The 10,397-nt window shown below is 36.3% G+C and overlaps 1 protein-coding gene across 1 annotated transcript; it reads right to left on the reverse strand.

Moving 5' to 3' along the window:
* Positions 1–7,151: 7,151 nt before the first annotated feature.
* LOC112507534 (BTB/POZ domain-containing protein At4g30940) lies at positions 7,152–8,950 on the reverse strand. The gene has a single exon (XM_025112166.1). The coding sequence runs from the start codon at positions 8,722–8,724 to the stop codon at positions 7,390–7,392; it is 1,335 nt and encodes a 444-aa protein (XP_024967934.1). The 5' UTR covers positions 8,725–8,950; the 3' UTR covers positions 7,152–7,389.
* Positions 8,951–10,397: the final 1,447 nt, after the last annotated feature.

Below are 10,397 nucleotides of genomic sequence, written 5' to 3' on the forward strand. Positions count from 1 at the left end.
GGTTTCATTTCAACCACTATTTATAGCTAATTACAATGCATTAACTACTTGTTCTTCTTGCTTTCATGGTTGTACTCCTATGAGAATCTAACACCTCATGTTTAAGATAAAAGAATCTTGACACATCATATTTCTTCTAGCTTTCTGTTGTCATGTTTACTAGACTTGCTTCGTCATCAATAATTTTTCCAACACATACATCTAGCCTTAACAACTCATAACTAACTTCCTTTGTCATGCTTACTAAACTTACTTTGTCATCAACAATTTTTACCAACATATACTTTTAGCCTTAATAACTCGTAACTAGGTGAATTAGAAATTTTATTGATTGGGATTAAATTTATTAGACTGATATTCATCAAACGAAACAAACAATTTATGAATAAAAAACCTAATTGAAAAAGGGAGAACCACCAGACGTAACAAACCAATCAATTAGGGGTTGTTTGTTTACGTCTTAGGGGGTGTTTGAGATTGCTTATCGGAACTGCTTTTTAACTTATTTCAGTCTGGCACCGGAGATAAGTTATTTTAGAGTGTTTGGGAAAAGAAAAAAAAAACTGCTTATACCGGTGCCAAACCAGTAATAAACAGTTTTTGATAAATTAATCCTTACTGACTTATGAAAAACAACTTATCACCGATTTACCATTTTAACCCTATTTAAATTTATCCAAACATCAGATACGTCTCATCATCATCATCCCTTCCTCTCATCATCAATATCCCTTCCTCAAATATATTATAAATATATTATTTTTTCTTGAATTATTAATGGTATTGGTATAAATGTTTGTTAATTATTAATCTTATTGATATAAATTATTAATCTTATTAATATAAATTTTTCTCAAATATATTATAAATGACGAAAAATAATTTTTTACATGTTAAAAAATCAAATAAGTTAATAAGCAATCTCAAACACTCTCATAAGTCAATAATATGGAAGACTGCCTTTTTTGGTCATTTTACAGATATAAGCAAAATTTGCCAAACACTAAAAAACAACTTATCAGCTTATTGCAGTTTGGTACCGCTATAAGCTAATCCAAACACTTTTTATAAAACTCCGATTTGATACCACATAAGTTAATAAGTACTTTTACAAAAAAACATAAGTTGTTTTAAATAAGCAATCCCAAACACCCCCTTAATAGCTTCATTAAGAGGCAACTTTTAAATCGTTAAAAGTTAATCTTGTTAGGGAAAAAAAGTTTGTCTCTTCGTGGTTTTAGAACCTTCTGAATAATTTTGTATCATGAACCTCCCTTAATCATTCGGTACCTTAATTTTATTTTAAACAATTATCAAATAATTATATTTCATTTTATAATATATGATGACAGCCTCTTAATTGTTAACCATTCCGCAGAGAAATTCGAAATTAACACCATGTATGTTTACTGTTTAGTTACACAACCAGTTGATTATAAACGGTGGCTTGATCGCTCAGCTGTATCAAATCTTCCAGAAGGTCAATCTGTCATTCTTTTATCGGGGACAAAGCAAGGTGCCGGAAATCCAGACGGCGGCGAGAGGATTAGCAGGGGTTTATACGGCATTGATCTACACCACATTATTTCTTTCCATGCTTACTTACTGGTAAATGGCGAGTGTTCTCTCGGCAATTAAACTATTCTTGTTTTTGGATTCTCGAGGATTTTTATCACATGTTTTTCATTGGATTCACTTCAGACATTGTTATGGATGCTTGCTTTAACCTATAAGCTTGATTACATGGTTCCCAATAAATTCCAATTCATGGCCTTTGATTTGTGTCATGAATCATTCATCATCAGATACAAACCCACCTCTTCACGAGTGGATTATTTAGGGTTTCTTCATGTATGCCTCTTGAATGCAACTTTTAGGGAACCGCATTTGGAGTTGGTTTTTTATAACTGACGAGGACGGTGTCCCAATTTTAGTTGATTTAGGGTTCACGGATATATTTGGGATTGATCCAAGAAGTAGATGCATAATGCAAATTATGCAATTTACGAACAGAATGTATCCCAATTGAAACCTACGGAACAGGAGCCAAGATATATCCGGTTTCTCAAAGAAGATCCTTGTAGCTCTGGTTGTCTGAAGAATTTGGTGTTTTATGATTTGTCATTGAAATGATATCAACAGGCAATGCATCGGAAATCTTACAGTGGCCATGGACCCTTTTAATATCTTCCTACCATCATAGGGCAGAGCTAGCAAAGATAATATGGGGGTACCATGCTTGTGGGCAGATCCTAATTTATCATCAAGATTTTCCTAAAGTTTGACGTAGTTTCTTGGAAAAACTTGTTGCACATCAGTTTTCAAGGGTTAACCATTTGATTTTCTATTCTCAATGGATAAGGTATGAGTAACAGAGAGAAGGCTAATATGGTGCATCTCTACCTTGTTTAATTTTCATTTCTTTAAAACCGCTAAAAGGGAAATAAATAAACCTCCAAGGATAACGTGAGGGAGGTCGGTGTTGGATAAGAAACCAGGTTTGTATTGTATGTTTCGCCCACGAAAGATTAATTGAATCATAACCGGATTATGGTTTTGCAGAAATTCACATAAATACTACCTAAATCCATGAGTGGATAACAAACTCCTAACGACAATCGTGGATGTAGTCAAATTATTGAACCACATAAATACATTGTCAGAGTGTATTCAATTTTTCTATTCCTGCAATTTACTTCTCTGTATGTGCTCCTAACAGTAGGCACAGAAAAATGTATTACACTGGTCACTGCTCATCCAATTTTTGGTGCTTGTCTCACCCTGTGTTTTATTTTAACTACGAGGTCGCTGAATCCCATGAACTTATTATATATATAGAAACAATAACAATGCCCTTATATTGCTGAAAAGGAGTGGTTCATTAATTACAAATTATATCGAGGGAAAAAGATGGAGAGAGACAGGAAGGTAGTACATGTGAGGAGCTCCTCCATATATAATATGATATAATGTCTCCAACATGCACGGGAGTATGGTCCATGTGGTAAGTCTTTCGACTCCTGTATGGGGTTGTTAAGTCTGTAAGTAGCACTTACATAAATATATCTATATATAATAATTTCTTTCATTAATTTTATTGAGTAGGTGTTTGGGGATGATTATATGAAAGCATGTTATGTTTTGATATTTCCAACTTCATACGCATTTGGATTTTCCATGATTGGCAAGCCCCCATGGTACCTCTTCCCTTCCTGCCCCACTGATGTACTCCTATAAGCCATAGCTCCTCAAGTTGTCAAGCATGATCGACATCATGCAAGAAAAAACTTAAATTGTGTAATGTCCTCTTTTAAGTTCCAATTTGCTGCCTGAATTCACTTGTTGTTGGTTGCTATGTGGTAATTAGCGTAGAACTTGTTAGCATACAGCTTATGTTTTCCTTGTTAACCACATATGGGGTTGATAACAGTGAGATCTAGTGTACCAATTTTCCTTAGCTTTGCAAAGGTTGTTGGAGGGAGGTGTTGCACAGTCTCTTTCCTCATATTTTGCAAAGAGGGACAAGATCTTCTCATCACAATGAGTGACTTCTTTTACCATATATTGGTGTTGGTAGTGATCATTCTTGTACATGTCATGGAGACTAATAGATACTTTGATTTTGTTAAAAGTTACCAAAATACCCATATTTGGTTATCATGCATTTACCGAATGCATACACATACATACATATTTTCTTTTTACTGGGTCCAAGTGGATCACAACTAAAATAAGTAGGTAAAAGGTCTATAGGGTCTTTATTGATTGTCTTCAAGGGTATATTAATGAATCGACTTAAAAGAATTTTCTCATTGAAGAAATGTATCGTTTATGCCCTAAGTATTATATGGAACAGGAATATAAGAGCATCCCTCCTGTTCAAATCAGAGATATTTTGGGTTTTAGAAGTACATTATGGAAACCTCTTGTTTAAAATTTGAAAATAATAGAAAATCTGCAGAGGCAAGTGAATTCATGAGAGGCAATTTTTCTTTCTGACAAAATTAACCGTCTGTATGTTGGTATACATTTTCTTTCTTGCAGGCTATTACCTTCCTTTGTATTGTGTTGGTTTGACAGTATTATTTTTCTGTTTGTGTTAACCCTATGTATTGTGATGGGTTGGTATATGTTTTCTGCTCATATTGGTGATGGAATTTATTTGCTTGTACTACTTTGTATAGAAAGAACATGTATTTATTGCCCCCCTCCCTAAAGTTTATGAGTTCTAAAGAGTTCTAGAAGTATGATAAATGGTAACAGGTAATCTGTATGACATATATTACAAATATGGAATATCCTTTCTTTTCTACAGGACATCATAGAGTTTCTGTCTCATGATATCAAAGTACCCGTCCCACACTAAACCTTAACAGATTCCAAGCTACAAACTGCAGGCATCCCACAAATCTCTGCATCAGAATTGGGAAAGAAGTATGATTTCTGGTCCCTTGTGTATCACTGTCTAATATACGGTATACAAAATTCCCATCTCATGTTTAAACATTACCTTAGAACTGGACACCGGTCAACCATGGATGGATCGTTATAGGCCAGTGATGCCATAACTATGTCAGGAATACAAAATGCAGAGTTCGTAAACTATCAACAAAACCTGCACAAAATTTGTTCAGTCATTATGTGCACTCTGGATGTCTAAGACACCCACCCAAAGTGCAAGTCTTAAAATCCAAGGTGGATGATCAATGACCAAGTTTCCATAGGGTCTGCTTCTATGTTCCTTTCCTATACATGGACATATTATGTTATAAAAGTAAACAATTTAATACCACTACAACACAAAGTTTAGAATAAACTTCTATTGTGGTTCTACAAATTATTGAAGTCTTCTACCAAAGTGGTGAAGAAGAAATATGAGGGTGAGAGAGAAAAAGATTTGAGGGTCGAAATAAACCAAACCAAGCGATCCCAGTATATCCCACCAGGGTGTAGTCACGGGGACTCTGGAGAAATGAAGGCTGGAATTTCGGTAGGGACATTTCACTTAACGAGAGGAGAAATGTAGATTAGTCTCATAAAATGGAGAATTGAAAAAAAACCATAATTCAAATAACCCCAATGGGAACTGGCCAACCTGTTGGACAACTCAAGCCACCTAATTGTTGGTTCACCGGCGTTGAGCAAATTCTAGCATTTCCTATTTTTAGGGACTAAACTGGTTCTTTGTGACTTGGATTGCTATTAATTCAGCAGTTTGAATACGGGGCTAGGACAGGTTTTCAAACATTGTCTCAGACTACAAAATCAATCTAATTAATGTTCTTTACTTATAATTAATTAATTATGTTCTTTCCCATTAAAAGAAGCTTCTTGGTTGTTCATGTCCTTTATTCGTGCAAGTTTATTCTTTAATTAAAGGATATAATAGAAAAGAAAATCCCCCATCTTGTTTTACATGAGTTGGATCTACCAACCGGGTGTATAATACATGATATGAGACGCAGTTTTAGTTGGTGGATTAATGCCTGCAACTATCTTGTTTAATAATTCATGAAATCTCAGGTTTCTGGCAATAGTCTTTCCAACCAGAACCTTACACACACACACACACACACACACACACATATATATATATATATGTGTGTGTGTGTGTATATATACACAAACATACATAAATCTTACTGACAGATGACCCTCGATTTACCAACCGAAACTAAATTAATCAAGATTAGTTGTTTAGTATTGATTTATTGATGTTTGTCCGCGTCGATCCCGTTACTACTGCTATTTTTACTTAAAAAATTTGGTCAAACAATGCAAGTTTTTAACTTTATTTGATGAGTTATTTTAATTAGTTGGAAGACTTGAGAAGAGCTGCATTATAAAATTGAACCAGATTCAAGTGAATGGCAGAGAAGACCAGAAAACAAGACAAGAGTCAGGATCTTGAGGTGTGGTCAAGCCAGTGTTTTGCTCCATCTGCTGTGCAGGTTTTAGAGGTTAGATCCACCCAAGATTTTTAAATTTTGAACCACATGATCTTAAGGATAGCCATAGCCCCCTTTTTTGGAGCAATCCACAAGTTTTAATGCATAATATACAAGTCTTTTTAGGCTTTAGGAAAAGGGATTTACCATCTTAAAAAAGCATTGTATTCTATAGATTAAAAATACCCAAGATTCTTAAATTTTGAAGCACATGATCTTAAAGGCTTCCTTCCTTCCTTTATACAAATTTTACTACATGATGTACAAGTCAGTTGACAACATCATTCATTATTTTGGATAATGATCAAATCTTCATTCTAGAAAAGTGATATACCATCTTAAAAGCCAAAAAGATATCAACTTTATTCTATGGAACCATTCTAAAACGGTTTGGCAATAGTAGCTGTAGCTACTCGTACGAACCAAGAGAGCAAACAAAAGTATTTTACTTTATGCATTATTATATGTTCAGTATAACGAGATATGGATCAACCGTATAAAGCAAAAGCTACGGGTAGTTCCTTTTGGTTGAGTTTAGATAGGTTTGCGATATCTTTTGATAGATATAGAGACAGAGAGTTTCTTTGGTATGCATGCTTTTTAGCCGAACATGATTTTTGCATTCTTCTATAACCACGACTTGAAAAGACTTCTATATCCCAATCCACGGCTCACATTTGTGCTTTTTATTTGTTTTGCTTACCTTTTGCAAGTCGGGGGTCTTGTCAACGCTGGAAAAACCAATGCACCAGTTGCAGTACAATAGAGTTCTAATTGACTAGTTATTCAAAGTCGATATATATGCAAGGTCTGGTAAAATCTGCATGCATCTTATCTCTATGGTTGACAACACTGATAGGGTAGTCCTTTGGTACAAGTGAAAAAGTTCAAGACACAACTGGATATTGCACAATGTACAAGTTCTAACAATGAGACTTGTTCTGGTGGTACCCATTTTCTAAAATCCAATTCCTCAAAGATTGGCATACCCTAATAAGAGCCAAAAAGTGGCAGAACCCATATGGAAGAAACCACCAATGCAAGCAGAGTTAGTTCTGGAGTCAGTTAACAACCACATGCCCTTTGCAAAAAGTGAATGGTCAAAAAGAAACCACATGCACCTCCAATGTACGAATCTTAAAGCATCTTGTACAATTCCTCATAGCAGGTTTGCTCTAGAAAAAGTAACAATGAAATACAACTGAAAACATTAACATGATCACCAATTCACCATATACTGATGTAACTTGCTTTTTTTTTTATATCCAGAGCAATGTACAAGTTTTAATGCATAATGTGAAACTCATTACAGTAAGATTGCTCTGGATATAAAAATCTCAGCTCTGGAAAAAGTAAACGAAAACAACGAAAACTGTTTGTGTAAATCTCTATGATTAGCAAACTAATAACTAGAGCATATGAAAACAGTTTCAACGCAAATTCACACAATGGGTGGCGGCGGAGTTTCCCAAATATCAAACACATTTTCTTCACTGTGAAGGGCGAAAAGCCGATCGCCCCCGATCGAGAAATCGCAAATCGAGCCACCAAAACTCCTTCTGAGCCTCGATGTCAAAACCCAGTCGGACCCACAAAACACCGAGATGCTATCGTTCATGGATGAAAACAATTGGCCATCGTGCAATGCGAGTTTAGGGTAACACGGCTCGTCTGGCATTTTCCCCTTCATTAAGCGACTTCGTGAGCTCCATCTGACCAACCCCGACTCACGGCGCAAATCCATAAACCCTAAATCCTCAAACTCATTCACGACACATATCGAGCTATTTTCTTCCATGGCTATCGCGTCTCGAACACGCCGGTCGTCGCTGTTTGCTGGAGACCACATGTCGGACCATGACCAAACCATTGACTTTGACCGAAAGTCAAGCAAACTGATGTAACAATTGTCTTTTCTAGGAAACAAAGTGGCAACTAACAAGCAATTCCTACCGTTTAACCATTGGAGCTTGTCAGCGTCCCCGAGCGACCACCCCGGTGGTTCATAGAAGAAATCGACTTGTTGACCGGTGTTTTGGTCCCAAACACCGATCCCGTATTCGTTACTCCGCCCTTTACAACTCGAGAATAGCTTATTGCCGTCACTAAAACTCAAAGCACCTGCTGTGTAACTTTTAGCGACGCCTTCATGTGTCACGTTAAACTTGTATCGTAATTCTCCAGTTGTCGAACTGAAAAGTCCCATCCCTCCTTGGCCTCGACCAAGCCGCTCGCACGTGCTGATCACGAGCCCAGTTGGGTCAACTGGGCCGACCCAACCCGCATCATTGACCCGTTGGTAATCAAGGTTGATAGGTGGGTGTTCTTCCAACATCCAATCGTAAATATGCACCATGCTTCCATGGGCGACACAACAGCCGCCGTCAGGTGAAGCTCGGATGGCTGTGCCATCGCCGGGTGCCCTGCCGGTGACGGATTTTGAAGGCTGAAGACGGTTGCCGTCGAACTGCCCCCATTTTGCCGATCGGACGTGGTCGATGAGGCCGTAAAACAGGGCTTCTCGGTAGAGGAGTTTTTGAGGGACGTGTGGTGGAATGTAAAGGTCTCCTGTTCTCAACAGGTCCAAGAGGATTGAAAAACAATCTGGATTCCGATCAATAAAGTGCTCGCCGGCGGGATTGTGTTGTAGGTCCCAGTTTTCATCAAACATGGCTCCGAAATAGGAATCGCGACCGGCGATTGCTAGGGTTGTAGCCGTGGTTTCAAAGATCTTACCACCAACATTAAACCTCACCCTATCTTTTCGAATCGCCATGAATCAATATCCAAAACCGTATCTGAAGTCGAAAGAAATTCAAAATTTAGAAACAAATACCCGATTTCGTAAGCAAAAAGTCAAAGGGTTGGACCATTCTTGAAGGTAAGCACTAAGCAACCATGAAAACAGGAGAGCAGTGAAGACGATGAAAGAGGGTTGATCCGATTGAAGATATGGGTATCGAGGTTTTTGAGGGATTGGGTTTGAAAACATATAGAATTGAAATCGGCTCTGTTTTGTTTCATCTTTATTTATGCTCTTCTTTGTTGGCAATCATATCCCCCCCAATTTCCAATTTTGTCCCTGCCACTTCTCTACTCCACCCCTGAATATGGTTTTAACTATTGTGGGACTCCTTAAATTCCTCCCGACATTAAATATTATTTATCATATGATTTTATCTGATTATTATGATTTATGAATTTACATATAGCAATAACTGATAATTATGTTATTAATTAAATATATGATTATTACTGAAATTAAGAAAGTAAATTACTGATTTTAACACATCCTTTGAAAACTTGACACGTGTTCATGTCCGTGTCCGTATTAAATAAGTTATTATATTTATTAAATTAACTCACCGAGCGCCATATGCCAAGTTTTAAAATGATTATGCAAATAAATGAAACGTTTTTCTCTTTTCATATATTTAAATAAAATTATTTATATGAATTTATTTGTCTGCATAAATTTAAAAGTTTAGAGGTTGTTTCTTTACCTCTTAATAGTTCAATTAATAGGTAGTCTCTGAATAGTTAAGAAGTGCATCTTGTTTGACAGAAAAAAGTTTGCCTTTTAATGGTTCTAAAACTCTCTAAATAATTTTGTATCATGGATCTCTCTTAACCATTTAGCGTCTTAATTTCATTGTAAACAATTACCAAACAATTATATTTCATTTTGCACTATATCATGAGAGTCTCTTAATCATTCTGACCACTTAATCATTCTGCACTAAATCATTCAGCAACTATCAAACAGCCCCTTAGTTTGAGAGTATTTTCTTATAGATAAACCGAGCATTTTTTTTTTAATTAAAAGACATGTTTGAAAAAACCCTCATTTTTTACATAATAATTTCTCTAAAAATTAAATAAATCATTGTTATATATTATTAAGTAATTATCAAATAGTTATATATAATTGATCAAATAAACTATAAACAACGTAAATAAATTTGTATATTCTGTAAGGATGCGTTTGGTTTGCAGGAATGGAATGAAATTGATGGGGATTTAGATTTAAAATCCATTCCAATCCTATGTTTGGTTTGCCAAATTATCAGGATTTCATTAAAATCCCTTGAACATGGGATTTGGAAATCCTTCGCAAATGGGCTAGATTTAAAATCCAAATCCAATAAAATCACTTCCACCCCTTCTCCTCCCTTAACAGATCCCGCTTCCCTTCCCGTCCTCTCGCTTCCTGCCGCCCTAATCCGTCAGAGCTCTCTCTTCCTCGCCGGTAATCTCTCCTCCTCATCGTCCCGCTCTCGCCGGTGCTCTCTCCTCCTCTTCGCCACCTTCTCTCATCACTCAGCAGGTAAAGATTTCCCTCTATTCCTCTTCGCCCCTTCTCATCACTCAGCAGGAAACTAATTTCTGTTGACCTAATTTCCAGCGTTCTTGATTATTCTTTGTTATGAGTTTCCCTATTTTACACTT

This window comes from Cynara cardunculus (genome assembly GCF_001531365.2).
Source record: "Cynara cardunculus var. scolymus isolate 2C chromosome LG 2, CcrdV1, whole genome shotgun sequence".
NCBI lineage: Eukaryota > Viridiplantae > Streptophyta > Magnoliopsida > Asterales > Asteraceae > Cynara > Cynara cardunculus.

What these genes read in the sequence shown, in the direction of transcription:
- LOC112507534 (XM_025112166.1), bottom strand. Translation starts at nt 8,724, where the DNA reads ATGGCGATTCGAAAAGATAGGGTGAGGTTTAATGTTGGTGGTAAGATC.